Source organism: Oncorhynchus keta, chromosome 9, assembly GCF_023373465.1.
Source record: "Oncorhynchus keta strain PuntledgeMale-10-30-2019 chromosome 9, Oket_V2, whole genome shotgun sequence".
In the NCBI taxonomy this organism is placed as follows: Eukaryota; Metazoa; Chordata; class Actinopteri; order Salmoniformes; family Salmonidae; genus Oncorhynchus; species Oncorhynchus keta.
The window spans coordinates 18,823,596-18,844,267 of NC_068429.1; the positions used below are offsets into that span (position 1 = coordinate 18,823,596).

Consider the following 20,672-nt stretch of genomic DNA (forward strand, 5'->3'; position numbering starts at 1 on the left):
AGCTAGCTAGCTTGCAGTTGCTAGCTAATTTGTCCTGGGATATAAACGTGGCGCTGTTATTTTACCTGAAATGCACAAGGTCCTCTACGCCAAACAATTAATTCACACATAAAACTGTTAGCCAGATCGTTTCTAGTTATCTCTCCTCCTTCTAGGCTTTTTCTTCTTTGTACTTTATATGACGATTGGCATTTAACTTTCGTAGTTATCACGACGACTGACCAAACTCAGTTCATCTTTCAATCACCCACGTGGGTATAGACAATGAGGAGATGACACATGGCTATCTGCTTCTATAAACTAATGAGGGCGGCAGGGTAGCCTAGTGGTTAGAGCGTTGGACTAGTAACCGGAAGGTTGCAAGTTCAAATCCCCGAGATGACAAGGTACAAATCTGTCGTTTCTGCCCCTGAACAGACAGTTAACCCACTGTTCCTAGGCCGTCATTGGAAGTAAGAATATGTTCTTAACTGACTCGCCTAGTTAAATCAAGGTTAAAAAAATAAGAAATGGTGAGATGACCCGCACCGAGTTCAGTGTCACAAATAGAACTGACTTCTATTTCAGCGCTTGGCAAGGTTGGCGCGAGTGTGGGTGCAATATAACAATAACAATATGCTTAAATATATTGTTGTGACGCGAGTGGTGTGGTCAGCATATAACAGACCATGTCTGTTAATGACAACTCCAGACATGGTCTGTTAATGACAACTCCAGACATGGTCTGTTAATGACAACTCCAGACATGGTCTGTTAATGACAACTCCAGACATGACAACTCCAGACATGATATGTTAATGACAACTCCAGACATGGTCTGTTAATGACAACTCCAGACATGGTCTGTTAATGACAACTCCAGACATGGTCTGTTAATGACAACTCCAGACATGGTCTGTTAATGACAACTCCAGACATGGTCTGTTAATGACAACTCCAAGTTGAAACAGTTTAAAGATGAATGAGTCACCTTATAGGGCTAGCAGTTCAGAGTCAACATAAACTGGGTTCCTTTCCCTGCATCGTTCACTGACAACAGAGCTCCCTTCTTAAACATGTGTATGATCCTCTAGACGAAAACACACTCAAACCTTGTGTCTTACTTCTGTGTACGGTCTCGAAGCAGACGACACACACCCGGGCCTCCTTGTCCAGGTACTTTAGCTTGCATCTCCTGTTGCAGCAGATGGCACAGTACACCTGCATCACGGGTGGGAGGACAAACATCAGGCAGGAGACAAACACTACTGCAACACACCACTATACGTACACGCAATCTACATGAAGTTATTCATGCAATGTTAAGTGTGTGACCCATGTCTTGCCCTAGCATAAAGAAAAGCAGTAAATTAAAGGAATAATTGATATAATTGATTGTGCAGCAGGGCTTGGTATTACTACATGTAATTTGGTCATTTTGAGTGAAGTTACTTTTATTAATCATCTCTGCTGTCCTGCACCTGACTCCACTGTACCTGACTCCACTGTACCTGACTCCACTGTACCTGACTCCACTGTACCTGACTCCACTGCACCTGACTCCACTGTACCTGACTCCACTGTACCTGACTCCACTGTACCTGACTCCACTGTACCTGACTCCACTGTACCTGACTCCACTGTACCTGACTCCACTGTACCTGACTCCACTGTACCTGACTCCACTGTATCTGACTCCTCTGTATCTGACTCCTCTGTACCAGCTACACCCAGGCCATTACAGGTTTGGTTAGCTAAACTAACAAGTCAGTTTGTTTGGTTAAAAAGGCAACTAGTAAACTTGCTAGCTACTTCAGTGGATGTTGAACACATTTCTACTGACAAATAAACACATTTCTAGAGGCAAATGTGTTCAATTATAGCCATGGTATAAAAGGGATAATCAATTCGGGGCTCTATGTGTTCTCCTGAAAGTAATGCAACTCTGTGGAAGGTTAGTTCCACGTCATTCATTATTTTCCACAGAACACGTAGCCCCTCGCTGATCATCCCTTCCATATCCTGTAGTACTGCAGTAAGTAGCTTATAGTGTTAATACCCCTGGGACTCCTGTGTAATGCTGCTTTAAATCAGTGTGGGATTAGTCACTGGGTTGTTGGGGCCTTAGCTCTGGCTTTAGTCACTGGGCTGTTAGGGCCTTAGCTCTGGCTTTAGTCACTGGGCTGTTAGGGCCTTAGCTCTGGCTTTAGTCACTGGGCTGTTAGGGCCTTAGCTCTGGCTTTAGTCACTGGGCTGTTAGGGCCTTAGCTCTGGCTTTAGTCACTGGGCTGTTAGGGCCTTAGCTCTGGCTTTAGTCACTGGGTTGTTAGGGCCTTAGCTCTGGCTTTAGTCACTGGGCTGTTAGACCTGGCTTCTTAGACCTCAGAGAGGAGGAGATATATAGAGAACCTGGAATAAGAATAATTGACATGCCTCTATCTGAGTAAGCTATATATACAGTGGGGCAAAAAAGTATTTAGTCAGCCACCAATTGTGCAAGTTCTCCCACTTAAAAAGATGAGAGGCCTATAATTTTCATCATAGGTACACTTCAACTATGACAGACAAAACTACTATGACAGAGAAAAAAAATCCAGAAAATCCCATTGTAGGATTTTTAATGAATTTATTTGCAAATTATGGTGGAAAATAAGTATTTGGTCAATAACAAACGTTTACCTCAATACTTTATTATATACCCTTTGTTGGCAATGACAGAGGTCAAACATTTCTGTGAGTCTTCACAACACACTGTTGCTGGTATTTTGGCCCATTCCTCCATGCAGATCTCCTCTCGAGCAGTGATGTTTTGGGGTTGTTGCTGGGCAACACGGACTTTCAACTCCCTCCAAAGATTTTCTATGGGGTTGAGATCTGGAGACTGGCTAGGCCACTCCAGGACCTTGAAATGCTTCTTACGAAGCCACTCCTTTGTTGCCCGGGCGGTGTGTTTGGGATCATTGTCATGCTGAAAGACCCAGCCACGTTTCATCTTCAATGCCCTTGCTGATGGAAGGAGGTTTTCACTCAAAATCTCACGATACATGGCCCCATTCATTCTTTCCTTTACACTGATCAGTCGTCCTGGTCCCTTTGCAGAAAAACAGCCCCAAAGCATGATGTTTCCACCCCCATGCTTCACAGTAGGTATGGTGTTCTTTAGATGCAACTCAGCATTCTTTGTCCTCCAAACACGACGAGTTGAGTTTTTACCAAAATGTTATATTTTTGTTTCATCTGACCATATGACATTCTCCCAATCTTCTTGTGGATCATCCAAATGCTCTCTAGCAAACTTCAGACGGGCCTGGACATGTACTGGCTTAAACAGGGGGACACGTCTGGCACTGCAAGATTTCAGTCCCTGGCAGCGTAGTGTGTTACTGATGGTAGGCTTTGTTACTTTGGTCCCAGCTCTCTGCAGGTCATTCACTAGGTCCCACCGTGTGGTTCTGGGATTTTTGCTCACCGTTCTTGTGATCATTTTGACCCCACGAGGTGAGATCTTGCGTGGAGCCCCAGATCGAGGGAGATTATCAGTGGTCTTGTATGTCTTCCATTTCCTAATAATTGCTCCCACAGTTGATTTCTTCAAACCAAGCTGCTTACCGATTACAGATTCAATCTTCCCAGCCTGGTGCAGGTCTACACTTTTGTTTCTGGTGTCCTTTGACAGCTCTTTGGTCTTGGCCATAGTGGAGTTTAGAGTGTGACTGTTTGAGGTTGTGGACAGGTGTCTTTTTATACTGATAACAAGTTCAAACAGGTGCCATTAATACAGGTAACAAGTGGAGGACAGAGGAGCCTCTTAAAGAAGAAGTTACAGGTCTGTGAGAGCCAGAAATCTTGCTTGTTTGTAGGTGACCAAATACTTATTTTCCACCATAATTTGCAAATAAATTCATTAAAAATCCTACAATGTGATCTTCTGGATTTTTTTTCTCATTTTGTCTGTCATGGTTGAAGTGTACCTATGATGAAAATTACAGGCCTCTCATCTTTTTAAGTGGGAGAACTTGCACAATTGGTGGCTGACTAAATACTTTATTGCACCACTGTAGCAGCAGAGGATGGGGGTGTGGTATATAGGCAATATCGTGCCTTACTGTGTGATCAAGTGTGACGTATGTAAGCAGGGAACTCCGTGTTGCTTTGTAAACACGAGCCTGGAAGTGTTCTCTCTACAAACAGAAGATAGGTAACAGTCTGGATGAACTAAATCATAGGTAGGTCACTGTTCCACATTGTAACCCACATTTACACTTGAATCCTGACTCAGTAAATACAGAAATGTGCTTCATTGGAATTGGCAGTATCGCTGCTGTATTGACGTTTACTGATTGTATAATTATGTTTCATTGTTTCATTATGAGAGGAAGAGATTACCCTATTTATTATTTTCTTCAGCTTCCATTCATATTCAGGATCTTTGTGACTGGGTCACACACTTATACTCAACAAAAATATAATCTCAACATGCCACAATTTCTAAGATTTTACAGAGTTACAGTTCATATAAGAAAATCAGTCAATACATTCATTAGACCCTAGTCCATGAATTTCACATGATGGTGGACACCACTTCAAATGAATGGATTCGGCTATTTCAGCCACACCTGTTGCTGACAGGTGTATAAAAACGAGCACACAACCATGCAATCTCCATAGACAAACATTGGCAGAAGAATGGCCTTACTGAAGAGCGCAGTGACTTTCAACGTGGTCCTATCATAAGATGCCACCTTTCCAACAAGTCAGTTCCTCCAATTTCTGCCCTGCTAGTGCTGCCCCCGGTCAACTGTAAGTACGATGGCTCAGCTGCGAAGTGGTAGGCCACACAAGCTCACAATGGGACCGCAGAGTGCTGAAAGGTGTAAAATTGTCTGTCCTCGGTTGCAACACTCACTACCGTGTTCCAAACTGCCTCTGGAAGCAACATCAGCACAAAAAACGTTAGTCGGGAGCTTCATGAAATGGGTTTCAATGGCCAAGCAGCCGAACACAAGCCAAAGATGACTATGCGCAATGGCAAGCGTTGGCTGGAGTGGTGTAAAGCTCGCCACCATTGGACTCCGGAACAGTGGAAATGCGTTGTCACACTCCTCTTCAATGGCTGTGCGAAGTTGCTGGATATTGGCGGGACCTGGCACACACTGTTGTACACGTCGATCCAGAGCATGCCAAACGTGCTCAATGGGTGACATGTCTGGTGACTATGCAGGCCATGGAAAAACAGTGACATTTTCAGCTCCCAGGAATTGTGTGCAGATCCTTGCGACATGGGGCTTTGCATTATCATGCTGAAATTTGAGGTGATGGCGGCGGATAAATGGCACGACAATGGGCCTCAGGAACTTGACATGGTATCTATGTGCATTCAAATTGCCATTGATAAAATGCAATTGTGTTCATTGTCCGTAGCTTATGCCTGCCCATGCCATAACCCCCACTCAAAACTTGAGACATCTGTGGCATTGTGTTGTTTGACAAAACTGCACATTTTAGAGTGGACTTTCATTGCCCCCAGCACAAGGTGCACCTGTGTAATGATCATGCTGTTTAATCAGCTTCTTGATATGCCATGCCTGTCAGGTGGATGGATTATCTTGCAAAGGTAATATGCAAACAAATTTGTGCACCAAGATTTTTGTGTGTATAAAACATTTCTGGGATATTTGATTTAATCTCAAGAAACATGGGACCAGGACTGGGGCTGGGGCAGTTGGGCAGCTGGGGGCAGTGTCATAATACAGGGAGTTTAGGTCAGGGAGAGAGTGTGGAACTGCATGTTGCATTTATATTTTTGTTCAGTGTATGTTAGAGCTCTTTATTATGTGTTACTATGTAAAAGTATATTTAGCTACTAACACCTAATGTCAATAAAAATGAATATCTTCAAAACACCAAATATGTTATCAACAACAGTGCAAAAGATGACCCTAGAAATTAAGGTAAAGAAAGTCCCTTCATGGCCAGATTTGGGTACGTACCTTCCCACAGGCCCGGCAGTGGTGCCTCCTCCTGGTGAAGGTGAACTTCTGCCAGCAGTTCATACAGTTGGGTGCCTCCGAATCCGGCACCCAGGGGGGCTGCTTGCACCCCAGCCCATCTGCATCCTCCGCCTCCCTCCCCTCTGAGGACACGCTCCCCTCTCCAGCAGGTTTGCCAGGGTAGGGTGGGGGCTCAGACAGTTCGTCGTACCCCACACTGCTCACATAGAGCTCAGGCGGGGAGTAACCTGGACAGGGTACACCTTGGTTAGAGGGGTCCTCGGCAGGGTTGGGGCTGGGAGGAGAGGGGCTTTGGTCCACCTCTTCCCCAGTGTCGGTGCGGTCTGTGGGGCTACTGGGCCCTTGGTCCTCCCCCGCTGCTGGAGGTGCTCTGGGTGCTTGACAGTGCAGCTGTTTGGGTCGGGCCCCTCCGTAGTAGGGTGGTGGGAGGTTACTGGGACTACAGGGGCTGGAGTCTTTGTGGCTGGGGGAGTCCTGGGAGGGAGCGGAGAGAGCTCGACTCACGTTCCCCTCTGCAGACAAGATCCTGTCACTCTCCCGGGAGGCCAGCCTCTCCAGCCCTTCCCCTAGGCTCCGGCTGCAGCTCCGCAGCTCCTCCTCCACTAGCCGCTCCTCCAGGTTCCCGTTGAGCTCGGAGAAGCCCTCATCCTGGAGGTTCTCCCCGGGCCTCCCGCAGTCAGGGACCCCATTGTCCTCCTGGCCATGGGTCTCCCCCCGGAGGAAGGCGTCCAGCTCCTCATCTGTCACAAGCAGCCCGGCCTGGTCGCTCTCCGGCAGGTACTCAAACCCAAACGCAGGTGGGTCCATTGGGTTGGGGCTGGGCTCTGAGGTAGGGGAGGCTGGGCGCTGTGGAGCCCCTGTGACTGGCTGCTTTCCCACTAGGGAGAGGCTGACCTTCAGTGGCCACTGGGAGACGGTGGGAGCCGAGGCTGCCATGTGGAAAGGCATGGTGGTTGTCTCTGGGCTCTGTGTGCTAGGTGACTGGACAGGTTTGTTTTCAGGGGCATCATCAGGGTTGGTACAGTCCCCCACAGTCTCAGGGTTCTCTGGGAGAGTAACTTCCTCCTGGACTTCGAAAGCAGACAGGGACTCTGCCTCTAAGGTCTCAGTTAGGCCAGACTCCCCTCCCCCCTCTCCCATGCCTTCCTCAGGGTTCTTGGATGCCACCAGGGCCCCACACATGGACACACCCATGGGCAGGCAGGACAGCGAAAGCTCTGTCTCTGCTGATGGGCTCTCGGCCACACCACCACTGCCGTCCTCAGGGTTAGGTTCCTGTCCAGTGCAGCTCCCAGAGCTCTCTGCTTCAGTCAGCTCAGAGGGCTCCAAAGACCCCTCACCCTCCTCCCTGGCCTCTGTGTCGATATCACACGTGGGAGTGTCCTCTTTTTTAGTGTCTATGGCAACAGGTGGGACACTAGCCTGGTCCTGGTGGGATGGTGTGATTTTCAGGTGTTGATTGACGAAGGCCACCTCTGTCGCTTCTCCCTCTCTGTCGCTCTCTTCCTCCGTCTCTCCAGACTCAGAGTTCCTCAGTGAGGGGGGCCTCTCCACAGCAGCAGGGAGAATCACATCCAGGAGACTGAGAGTGGCAGAGTAACCACCAGAGTCCAGCCCCAGCAGCCCCTCCCCTCCCCCGGCAGCCTCCCTCCCCTCAGTCCTCCCAAGGCCGGGACCCAGACCTGCTGAGGAGTCCTCAGGCAGTGCCACCAAGGGGCAGGTGAAGTCCACCAGAAGCTCCTCCCCCAGCCGTCTCTCCACCACATCCAGCTCACTGAAGGCGTCGTGGCTGTTGGCCCGGAGGAGGAGGTGGGCTGAGCCTGTGTCACTGACCAGGTCACACACAGGCTTCAGGGCTCGCTTGGGGAAGGGTGGCGCACAGCTCTTAGCAGCCCCCCGGCCGTCCACAGAGGAGAGCAGGTCAACCCCCATGAGAGGCCGTCCCTTGGCCTCGCAATCTCCAGGACTGGGGCTGGGACAGTCAGGGCAGCTGGGGGCAGTGCCATAGTGCAGGGAGTTTAGGTCAAGGAGAGAGTGCGGAACTGGAACTGTGGAGGTTTCCGGAAGGAAACCCTGGGGGCCCAGAGAGTGGCCGGGGTACGCAGGAGGTGACAGAGAGACTGATCTGTAGTTGTGCTCATCTGGTCGGGAGGGAAAGAGAGATTTATCCGTTAAACAATTCTGTCGTTAATATCGCAGCAGAACATGTGAGCAACACGTTTTAAGTTAGCAACTACAAAGTACAATGTGCACCACATGTACAAGTATCAACTAGTTTAAAAACAATATTCATTTTTCAGTTCAAGGTGCAATATGCAGAATTCGCTCCACCATTTCCTGGTTGTTAAAATTCGAATAGTTTGCCTTATTTGAGTTCATGTGACAAAACAAGCAATGTTTAGCGTAGAGAATCATTGTACCATCTAAACCGCTGTGAAATATATTTTCAATACCCAGAAATATTGTATTTTTAGCTGTTTGAAACTGGTGTACAAACCCAAAGTAAAAGACGCACAAAACTTTAGAATGGGAAGCATAGAAATAGGGCACATAGAACAGATCTACTGCTTCTTAGACTTGCTTTCAATGCGAATGACATATCTATAACTCACATTTCTATGTAAAGTTGGTCAGGTCATCCAAAAAGTTACATTTTGCAGCTTTAACACCACACCCTCCCAACCCACATAGAGAAAATAAAAATAAATATATGCCATCAATGGGGTTTTTCATAGTAACCACATCTAACCTGTATTGAGCTCAAAGTCATCCAGAAGCTTGTCCAGGTCACATACAGCAGCCTTGAAGAAGTTGTCCATGCTAGGCTGTTGGCGGGAGAGAGGCTCCACTCACTACTTCACCTCCTGAAAGTAGAACAAAACAAAATAAAGTATTGTTATCTGTTATCTATTGGTCTTATGTGGACTGGGCGAATGCATTTCAATCAACATTTCGGTTTCCATTTCAGTTTCCAAGTCAGTGTAAAAATGTTGTAATTAGTTAGGTATAGCTTAGGTATAAACCGAAGCCTTCATCCACAGTTTCCACTCCTCAGACAGGTTGATGAATTAATAACATATCAATTGTTGACCAAACAGCATCTCAACGTTCTCCAGCTTTGTGTTATTGTGTACTTCAGACTCTGACCCCTGCTCTCCATGTTTATGGAGAAATCTAATTCAAGATCTACTATTAGGGAAGATACCAAGGGAAAGAATAGCCCCATAGGGTGTCACAATAAACAAGTCTGTCACAAGTTTACAGCAGCCTCATCCGTTTAAGGACACAAAGGAATTGTACAATGCTTTATGTGTATTGCACCAACTATTTGGTGTGGAAATGTGACTAGGGCAACCCTTAATGTGAGAAAACAGCCAGCTAGTCATTGTAGATGTATACAAATGTTGAAATCGTAGCAACAAATGGATACCAATCATGAATTATACACCATTTATTCAACTACGTGACAAAGACACTATCCACTTTATATTTCTACATAATTTGAAGGACGTTTTGGGGGGGTTTCTGTACTTTTGACATTTTTGGCAACCTTTACTCCACTACATTCCAAAGAAAATATATACTTTTCAAATGCTTAGCAGGACAGGAAAATTGTACAATTCACGCACTTATCAAGAGAACATCCCTGGTCATCTACTGCATCTGATCTGGAGGACTCACTAAACACAAATGCTTTGTTTGTAAATTATGTCGGAGTGTTGGAGTGTGCCCATGGTTATCTGTAAATTCAAATAGCATTTATGTTCTATTAATGTTCTGTATTATGTCATGTTTCATGTTTTGTGTTGGACCCCAGAAAGATTAGCTACTGCTTTTCATCAGTTATTCTGCGCTCTGGCACACTCAGACGAGAGTGCTCTGAAATCGGAGTAGATAGCCAGAGTGAATTTATGTCCATTATGTCCATATTTCCGACAGAGATGGCCGCCTCGCTTCGCGTTCCTAGGAAACTATGCAGTATTTCGTTTTTTTACATGTTATTTCTTACATTGGTACCCCAGATAATCTCTAATCTGCTCTTGCAACAGCTAATGAGGATCATAATAAAATATCAAATACCAATAAGAACAAGAAAATCATGCTTTCTGGTTTGCTTAATATAAAGAATTCTAAATTATTTATTATTTTTATATTGATACTTAAGTATATTTGAGCATTTACTATTACTTTTGATATTTAAAAGCAGATACTTTTAGACTCACTCAAATATATTGAACAACAGTGGTCTAGGGCACTGCCTCGCAGTGCTAGCTGTGCCACCAGAGACTCTGGGTTCGCGCCCAGGCTCTGTCGCAGCCGGCCGTGACCGGGAGGTCCGTGGGGCAACGCACAATTGGCCTAGCGTCATCCGTGTTAGGGAGGGTTTGGCCGGTAGGGATATCCTTGTCTCATCACGCACTAGCGACTCCTGTGGCAGGCCGGGTGCAGTGCACGCTAACCAGGTCGCCAGGTGCACGGTGTTCCTCCAACACATTGGTGCGGCTGACTTTCGGGTTGGATGCGCGCTGTGTTAAGAAGCAGTGTGGCTTGGTTGGGTTGTGTATTGGAGGACGCATGGCTTTCGACCTTCGTCTCTCCCTAGTCCGTACGGGAATTGTAGCGATGAGACAAGATAGTAACTACTAACAACAATTGGATACCACGAAAAGGGGGAGAAAAGGGGATAAACATTTTTTAAATTAAAAAAAAAAACATATATATATATATATTTGTCTTAATTTTAAAAAATGTTTAAAAAAAAATATATATATATATATATATATTGAACAAATATAAATGCAACATGTAACAATTTCAATGATTTTACAGTTTATAAAAGGAAATCAGTCAATTTAAATACATTAATTAGGCCCTAATCTATGGATTTCACATGACTGGGCAGGGATGCAGCCATGGGTGGGCCTGGGAGGCCATAGGCCCACCCACTGGATAGTCAGCCCAGCCAACCAGAATGAGTATTTCCACACAAAAGGGCTTTATTACAGACAAAAATATGCATCAGTTTCATCAGCTGTCCTGGTGGCTGGTCTCAGACGATCCTGCAGGTGAAGAAGCTGGATGTGGAGGTCCTGGGCTGGTATGGTTACATGTGGTCTGCGCTAAAGATGCCGGTTGGACGTACCATGTCTCTAAAACGAGGGCTTATGGTAAAGAAATAAACATAACATTCTCTGGCAACAGCTCTGGTGGACATTCTTGCAGTCATGCCAATTGCACACTTATGCCTGCCCATACCGTAACCCCCATTCAAAACATGAGACATCTGTAGCATTGTTTCACAAAACTGCACATTTTAGAGTGGTATTTTATTGTCCCCAGCACAAGGTGCACCTGTGCATATGGAACATTTCTGGAATCTTTTATTTCAGTTCCTGAAACATGGGATCAACACTTTAGATGATGCGTTTATATTTTTGTTCAGTATAGTATTTTACTGGGTGACTTTCACTTGAGTCATTTTCTATTATGCATCTTTACTTTTACCCAAGTATGACAATTGTGTACTTTTTCCACCACTGCCTATTGTGTACATATGTTGTACTACTATGAATACTACTAGGGATGTCAAACGTTCAGTGTTTGTCTATTGTTGTGACCTAGATGAAGATCAGATCAAATGTTATGACCAATTTATGCAGAAATCCAGGTATTTCCAAAGGGTTCACATACTTTTTCTTACCACTGTAAGGAGGAAATAATCACATTTGCAGCATGAATGGAGAATGTTTTAGGTACAAACCGGTTCATGGGGGATACAAGTGAAGACAATAGCTGTGTTCGAATACCCATACTAAGTATTAGTTCATATTAGTGTACTGTAAATGAACGGTATCCTTTCAGTGAGCATACTAGTGCTACGCCTATCTACCGGAAGTTGATTATCTTGCTATGCAACCACTTGCTAGCTTGTTAGCATAACAAATTACTAGATATCATTTTTTTTGTGTTTGTAAATTCTTAAATTCAGAGCGTTGTCAGATTGTACATTCGTAAATTCTGAGCGTTTCCCCTCTCAGAGCATTCAGAGCGCACACTGGCGGAGGAGTAGGGTTGATCCGAGCGTTCTGACAATCACAAGGCAGTCAAGAAAACAAGCTAACTGGCAAGCTACTTCCAGACACAAATGAGAGAACACCTCACTAACAATTTTACTCGCCATAGCAGAGCTGGTTAGGCTGTTTTCATGTTATCTACAGCATTGGTGACTAACTGTGCTGCCGACGGAAGCACAGTTAAGGCAAAACACAGGATCCGCTTCGGGAAAGTCATATTCCTGGTCGAAATGATGGTGAGTTGACGTTGCTCTTATATTCAGTAGTTCCTCCCGACTGTATGTAATGAAACCTAAGATTACCTGGGGTACCAATGTAAGAAATAACATGTAAAAAAACTAAATACTGCATAGTTTCCTAGGAACGCGAAGCGAGGCGGCCATCTCTGTCGGAAATATGGACATAATGGACATAAATTCACTCTGGCTATCTACTCCGATTTCAGAGCACTCTCGTCTGAGTGTGCCAGAGCGCAGAATAACTGATGAATTTACGAACGCTCAACTTCCGTTTAATATGGCCGGTGTCCGTAAACGTCTGCAGCACAGCCGGCGACACTAAACAACGATGCCGTAAAAGGGGCAAACGAAGTGGTCTTCTGGTCAGGCTCTTGACAACAAGGTTGATGAAATCCGAGCAAGGGTTGCCTTCCAGAGGGACATCAGAGACTGTAAGCTCCCGCGCTCAGGTCTGTTCAACGCTGGTCCGACCAATCTGATTCCACGCTTCAAGACTGCTTCGATCACGTGGATTGGGATATGTTCCGCATTGCGTCCAACAACAACATTGACGAATACGCTGATTCGGTAAGCGAGTTCATTAGAAAGTGTATCGGCGATGCTATACCCACAGCAACGATTAAAACATTCCCAAACCAGAAACCGTGGATTGATGGCAGCATTCACGCGAAACTGAAAGCGCGAACCACTGCTTTTAACCAGGGCAAGGTGACCGGAAACATGACCAAATACAAAAAGTGTAGCTATTCCCTCTGCAAGGCAATCAACGGCTCAGACACAAGAGGTATGTGGCAGGGTCTACAGTCAATCACGGATTACAAAAATAAATCAGCCCCATCGCGGACCAGGATGTCTTGCTCCCAGACAGACTAAATAACTTTTTTGCTCGCTTTGAGGACAATACAGTGCCACTGACACGGCCCGCTACCAAAACCTTTGGGCTCTCCTTCACTGCAGCCGACGTGAGTAAAACATTTAAACGTGTTAACCCTCGCAAGGCTGCAGGCCCAGACGGCATCCCCAGCCGCGTCCTCAGAGCATGCACAGACTAGCTGGCTGGTGTGTTTACGGACATATTCAATCAATACTTATCCCAGTCTGTTGTTCCCACATGCTTCAAGTGGGCCACCATCGTTCCTGTTCCCAAGAAAGCTAAGGTAACTGAGCTAAACGACTACCGCCCCGTAGCACTCACTTCCGTCATCATGAAGTGCTTTGAGAGACTAGTCAAGGACCATATCACCTTCACCCTACCTGACACCCTAGACCCACTCCAATTTGCTTACCGCCCCAATAGGTCCACCGACTACGCAATCGCAACCACACTGCACACTGCCCTAACCCATCTGGACAAGAAGAATACCTATGTTCATCGACTACAGCTCAGCATTTAACACCATAGTACCCTTCACCCTACCTGACACCCTAGACCCACTCCAATTTGCTTACCGCCCCAATAGGTCCACCGACTACGCAATCGCAACCACACTGCACACTGCCCTAACCCATCTGGACAAGAAGAATACCTATGTTCATCGACTACAGCTCAGCATTTAACACCATAGTACCCTCCAAGCTCGTCATCAAGCTCGAGACCATGGGTCTCGACCCCGCCCTGTGCAACTGGGTACTGAACTTCCTGGCGGGCCGCCCCCAGGTGGTGAGGGTAGGTAACAACATCTCCACCCCGCTGATCCTCAACACTGGGGCCCCACAAGGGTCCATTCTGAGCCCTCTCCTGTACTCCCTGTTCACCCACGACTGCGTGGCCATGCACGCCTCCAACTCAATCATCAAGTTTGCGGACGACACAACAGTGGTAGGCTTGATTACCAACAACGACTAGACGGCCTACAGGGAGGAGGTGAGGGCCCTCAGAGTGTGGTGTCAGGAAAATAACCTCACACACAACGTCAACAAAACAAAGGAGATGATTGTGGATTTCAGGAAACTGCAGAGGGAGCACCCCCCTATCCACATCGACGGGACAGTAGTGGAGAGGTTGGTAAGTTAAGTTCCTCGGCGTACACATCACGGACAAACTGAATTGGTCCACCCACAGACAGCGTTGTGAAGAAGGCACAGCAGCGCCTCTTCAACCTCAGGAGGCTGAAGAAATTTGGCTTGTCATCAAAAGCACTCACAAAATTCTACAGATGCACAATCGAGAGCATCCTGTCGGGCTGTATCACCGCCTGGTACGGCAACTGCTCCGCCCACAACCGTAAGGCTCTCCAGAGGGTAGTGAGGTCTGCACAACGCATCACCGGGGGCAAACTACCTGCCTTCCAGGACACCTACACCTACACCTACGATGTCACAGGAAGGACATAAAGATCATCAAGGACAACAACCACCCGAGCCACTGTCTGTTCACCCCGCAATCATCCAGAAGGCGAGGTCAGTACAGGTGCATCAAAGCAGGGACCGAGCGACTAAAAAACAGCTTCTATCTCAACGCCATCAGACTGTTAAACAGCCACCACTAACATTGAGTGGCTGCTGCCAACATACTGACTCAACTCCAGCCACTTTAATAATGTAAATTGATGTAAAAATGTATCACTAGCCACTTTAAACAATGCCACTTAATATAATGTTTACATACCCTACATTACTCATCTCATATGTACTGTACTCTATACCATCTACTGTATCTTGCCTATGCTGTTCTGTACCATCACTCATTCATATATCTTTATGTACATATTCTTTATCCCTTTACACTTGTGTGTACAAGGTAGTAGTTGTGGAATTGTTAGGTTAGATTACTCGTTGGTTATTACTGCATTGCCGGAACTAGAAGCACAAGCATTTCGCAAACACTCGCATTAACATCTGCTAACCATGTGTATGTGACAAATAAAATTTGATTTGACTACACCACTTAGCTTAGGATGACGTGAATAATCAAATCAATAAACGTTGGGCAGTTAGTTAGCATATAGTTAATACACTGGCAAGTTCAATATATTAGTAGCCAACTAATGAGGTAACTAACTAACATACCTACTGCTGTAATGATATGCGGTTCGTAAAGATAGCGTAGCCAACACATTGTGAGCCAACAAAACGTGTTGTGTAATTTATTTGAAAAGTCATTCGTTTATTACATTGCTCAACATTTTCTTAACATTTGTCAAAATTAGTTAAAGCAATGAATTTGTATCTGCTCTTGTCGGACTGTATATTTTCCTCCTCAAATCTGAAAACGGTGTGAAGCCACGCACATTTTCTGAAGAATTTCATTATGGGCCTTAAAAGTACAGAAAGTGTCCTCTGAGTGAATTCTTCATATTTTGTAGAATGTAGTACAGCTGGGAACTTTTGGCATACTAACTATCCATACTATGACCAATAAGTATACTACATACTCAATTTACATCACAAATCGTATGGTTAGTGTGGTCGAACACAGCTAATGTGTTTGGACCTATGATGAAACGACTCAATATCGCCATCTGCTGGTCGTTGGGCTATATCATGACTAACGATCAGCTAGCTAGCTTACTATTAGCTATCTAATTATGCTGCTAGTATCCATGGTGACCAAAATGTCCTAATCATGACAATGAGTAATACTAGGGCTACAATCCAAAAGACACCCTCATCCACTTATGCCCTTGGGGGAATCCCCGTCGCCATCTTGGAGGGTGGTGAAAATTATTAGCTAAGCAAGGGAAGTTTGCAATGTCAGCCCCTCAGTCCTCATTTTTAGTCGGCTTCGCGAGTGTTCACTCCGGGCCTGAAACTCCCCATAATTCAATTCGCTATGATTGTACATCCGCTAAGAAAAGTCCACGAAAACTTAAAAACAACATCAATGGAGAAGTCAACCTACAAGTGTAAGTAAAAACAAATGCAAATAAGTTAGACATTTTGCTACTACATAAAAAGTAAATGTTTTTGTTTGGTTATCTTTTGGAAATTGTAGAAATATGTTCCAGCTAGACAGGCTAACGTTTGTTAGCTAATTAATTTGCAAGCTATCATACAGTAGGCGTATATTAATAATTATATATTTAATATAAGTAGACATACACTCATAATTGACTGTAGCGCATATAAAAACACCCACAAGCTACGGGTGGCTGAGAACACAATCATCACGGGATGAACGAGTGACGAGTTTCCGGCCAAGTGTGGTCCATTTAAAAATCATTCATACCTCGCCCTAAAAGTGTATACTCGTCAGACGTAATCAGAAGTGTCCACTTAATTTGAGGGTGTGTCTTTTAAGTGTTTGGACCATAACCTAGGTTATATCTAGAGGTGGTATGGCTATCATTTGCTCAATTAGCTAGCAATTCATCTCCCAGTTGTTAACTAGAACGCCAGGTAATGTTAGCTGGCTAGTCCGATAACGTTAGTTAACTAGTCCGTTAGCTATAAATTAACTAGCTAATGTTAGCGAGCTAGCTAAACAGTTTGACATTACCTGCTGACATTACCTGAAACACACATCACTGTTATCAAGTCATCATTATCGTGCATCATCATCCGTGAATATCACAGGTTACATTAGCTTAGTTAACATTAGCCGGATAGCCAATGCAATTTGTCTATATTTACAGTCAACAATCAATTTTCTGTGTCATTACCGGAAGATTCATCATTTAGCCTTCCAACCGTTTTACGATTCTTCTGGTTATAACGAAGAATGTGTGTCTACTCTTGATTGCATCCTCTTTGCCCTTTTGTTATTCCTGAAGTTTTTAAAGCTCAGTGCAGTTTTTACTCCGGCGTCCATTTTGGATCTATCCACCGGTGGAATCGGTTACCATAGCCACAAAGTCAACATTGGCTATCGTAAAAATGGATTGAAACTAAAATTAGATTTTGGTCTTAATTTGAAGTTAAGGTTAGGCATAATGTTAGTAGTTTCGTTATGGTTCACATTTTAAGAAGCGAAATTGTAGGAATAGGCGGGGTTAGTGGCTGTGGTAACTAGTGACGACCGGTGAAATCGCAACCTTCCTTAATTAAAGTGAGCGCACTTATTTTGCTTTGTTTACTTGGGGCAAAGCAGTCGGTCACCTTTGGTAGTGGGTGACTAGGCAAGCACATTACCTGGCTGAAGGAGCCCAGACCTATGCCGAGTTTACATGCTGTCGGAATGAGTTCCCAATGGGAAATGTCACTTGAATGACCCTTTTAGTGGGAATTAAAAGTGGGGAAGTGAGAAAATCATGCCGAGTTGTGAAGTTTCACCACTGATTTTTTGCATTTTCAACCAAAAGATGACTGCAAATCCGTTTTGGACAATTACTAACATATCAATATGTATAATTTAGCTAGTATGGCCATTGTCAATGTTAAGCAAGCTAGTTAACTTTATTACTAAAACATTTTGTTAGCTAAAGTCTTAGGCTATTGGTTGAATAATTGTTCCGAGTGTAATAGCGCATGAACACAATCATGTCGCCAATTTTACGACTTCCCAGTTGCCCAATTCCGACAAGCGCGTGAAGCCAGCACTATTGATACACATAAACTCACTTTATGTTGGAGGTAGTGTTTCCAACTTACTGCTTCCATCTATTTAGCCCTGTCAGATACGTGATCAAGGGGCTGTAGGTAGAGGTTAAGGCAGTCACAATGTTGTCGCCCTGAACTACCTCATCTGATTAATCAAATCAAGGGTTATGTTCCACTGCTTAGACCTTGCCAGATCTTACAACGCCTGGATAGGTACTTTACCTATCAACTAACAACATCATACGTTATAGCAATCTGTCAGTTGATGAAATATGCCTGCATTCAAAACAACTTGGAACTCGGAAATCTCTGACTTCAGTGCGTTCAGGACCACTGGGAACTCTGGAAAAACTAGCTCCAACTGGGATAAATCGTTTTGAACAGTCATCCAACTTGGAATTCCAACTCAGTAACTCGGGCCTCTTGCTAGAGCTCCGACTTCCCGACCTGAAGATCACGAACGTCATGATTTGACCTCGTATTTTTCTGAGTTCCCAGTTGTCTTGAACGCACCAACATGCCATTAAGTCGATGACACAGTCACAGTTGATTACGTAGGACTCAACCATTGGCCGCCCATCCTTTTTTTGCCAGAGGAAGCAGGAAGGGAAGGGATTAACTGTGGAGGAGTTTGTGGTCCAAACGAATGTGAAATCATTGTGACTTCCTAACAAGCATTATATTACACTCTCTCTAAAGTGATCCTAAGACTAATTAAGCAGACACATTGGTCCCGTACTATTAATGTTATTTAAATGTATTTTTGAAATGTACTGTTTCATCATTTTAGATTCAGCTACCAGTGTTTATCATAATCAGTTGAAGAATGAAAAGATTGTTAAAGAATCTAAAAGAAGATTAATTGAGAACTGCTCAATTAGATGGAATGTTAGCCACAAAGTTAACCACTTGGCTTGTACTATTTCTTTTTTTAAGGAGTGGAAATTGTCATTTTATTTAACAGATAGGACAGTGGAGAAAAGACAGGAATGCAACTCACAAGGGCAGTGGGTCAGATTCAAACCCACATCGACCCCCCTGGTATACATGGGTCAGCAGCGGCACCAACTGCTGGACCTCACAAGCCACTGCTATTTTAACTTTATTACCAATATATCTCAGATTAGCATCACTGGGTTACATTTGGCGTGGTTTGTTTGACCAGATGGTATTGGAGTGAGATGTGGGGTTATTTTTAAATGTGTTTATACTATAGGCTGTCTCCACTGCAGGTTTTGACTTGAGGGTGCATCTCTGCATCCGTTGGCCTCTTTATCCCCGCCTTAATCCCAGAGTGGGAGGTGACAGCCAGAATGTGTCTGGTTGTAAATTCACTACATACTGATGTGAGACAGGTGATGGTCACTTTTATGGGCCCCAGAGAGTCAGACTAAGATGGCTTTTGCGTGGAGTGTCTGGGGTCATGGGGAGCTCAAGTGGCTGTTTATGGCACCCTCTTCTCTGTCTGGGATATTACAATTGCTATACAAAATAGCTTAGAGACAGCCATGTTACAGAAAAAACAGGCCAAAGTAAGCTAATGCTGCCACATCTTGTTTGGAAACAACAAAGAAGCATCACTTTAATTTCACAATCATATTTCTTACGACATTAAATATTCCGTTTACCTTTATGACTGTCTAATGTCCATTGCCATGTTCCCTCAAGATATAGTCCTGTTTGTGGGGTGGATTGCAGGACTAAACAGCCGTGGTGTGAAAGCCGTTGAATTCAGTGTCCCAGAGAAAACAGCTGCTGCCCAGTATTCAAGGCTATTACTACGACAGCTGCCAAACTCAGGAGACTACCTCAAGTTTTACTATGTAAAGATCCTTGAGCTCTAGAAAAGCACTATATAAATCCAATCAGTTAGGTCTATTATTCTTAGTCTTATTTTTAACTCTTTCATGGACAGACAGGACCATCTTTCCTCAAACAAATGGCCTTCTATCAAATAATCAACATAACACACATTCAGAAATACTTTTGGACTCCTTTGTGTTTCTCAATGTATTTTGGACTCCTTTGCTGTCACTTGCATTCACTTCCTTTCAGGGCTGAACTGGAGGAATCTCCTCTGTGACCCCAGTTACCCGGGCAGCTGCTACTCAAACGACTTCAAACCTGTTAACCTGTTGTAACCTGTGTCTATATAAGGCCATATCCTCTAGCATACAGCTCAAATGGCAGCTGATCACGTTCAATATTCTCTATTAGGGTGGGTTCTAAAGCAATCCCCAGTCTCCAGATTGTGCTGTGATGCTGTATGTATTTCTGACACCCAGTACTTCCATGACCATTAAGTTGCTGTTGGGCTTGTAAATTATGTTGTTATTGTTTACATCTTGTACTTCATCAACTAGCATCCCATTGGGCACAAACGTCAGTTCAATGTCAGTTCAACGATTTAGGTTCAAAGTTGGTTGAAAAAAAGACTACATTCACTTACGTTAATTACTTTTTTAAATCCAATCAGTTTTCCACATTGATTCAACGTCATCACATACAGTATAATTTCTTGGTTGAAATGACATGGAAACAAATGCATCCCAGGTTATTTGCACATGCAAATAGCTTTTTCAATCAATGATACTGTATATCTGTAGTGCCTAATGAATTAGAAAGATTACATTTTAAAAGATGATTTTAAAATATACATAATTGTTGTCTAAAGTGACCTATGACAACAAAAACATGGCGTATTAGGCTTTTCAATTGTGATAAGGTAAGAGAGTGGTACATGAAGGTACAAGTAAGTTACTGTTGAAGTCAGAAGTTTACATACACTTAGGTTGGAGTCATTAAAACTTGTTTTTCAACCGTTCCACAAATTTCTTGTTAACAAACTATAGTTTTGTCAGGTTAGGACATCTACTTTGTGCATGACACAA

General features: G+C 44.3%; 1 protein-coding gene across 3 annotated transcripts in view; it reads right to left on the reverse strand.

Annotated features, from left to right (window-relative positions):
• LOC118387366 (zinc finger FYVE domain-containing protein 16-like) overlaps positions 1-17,191 on the reverse strand; it is a 37,305-nt gene extending 20,114 nt beyond the window's left edge. Inside the window, exons 1-4 of one of the 3 annotated variants that reach the window (XM_052525430.1) lie at positions 16,905-17,191; positions 8,740-8,854; positions 5,970-8,131; positions 1,092-1,200 (exon numbers count right to left, since the gene is read on the reverse strand). In XM_052525430.1, coding sequence (XP_052381390.1) covers positions 1,092-1,200; positions 5,970-8,131; positions 8,740-8,809 — 2,341 coding nt within the window. In that variant the 5' untranslated portion in view covers positions 8,810-8,854; positions 16,905-17,191. The remainder of the gene's footprint in view (positions 1-1,091; positions 1,201-5,969; positions 8,132-8,739; positions 8,855-16,904) is intronic. The other 2 variants (XM_035775650.2, XM_035775649.2) reach the window with 2 other exon arrangements.
• Positions 17,192-20,672: the final 3,481 nt, after the last annotated feature.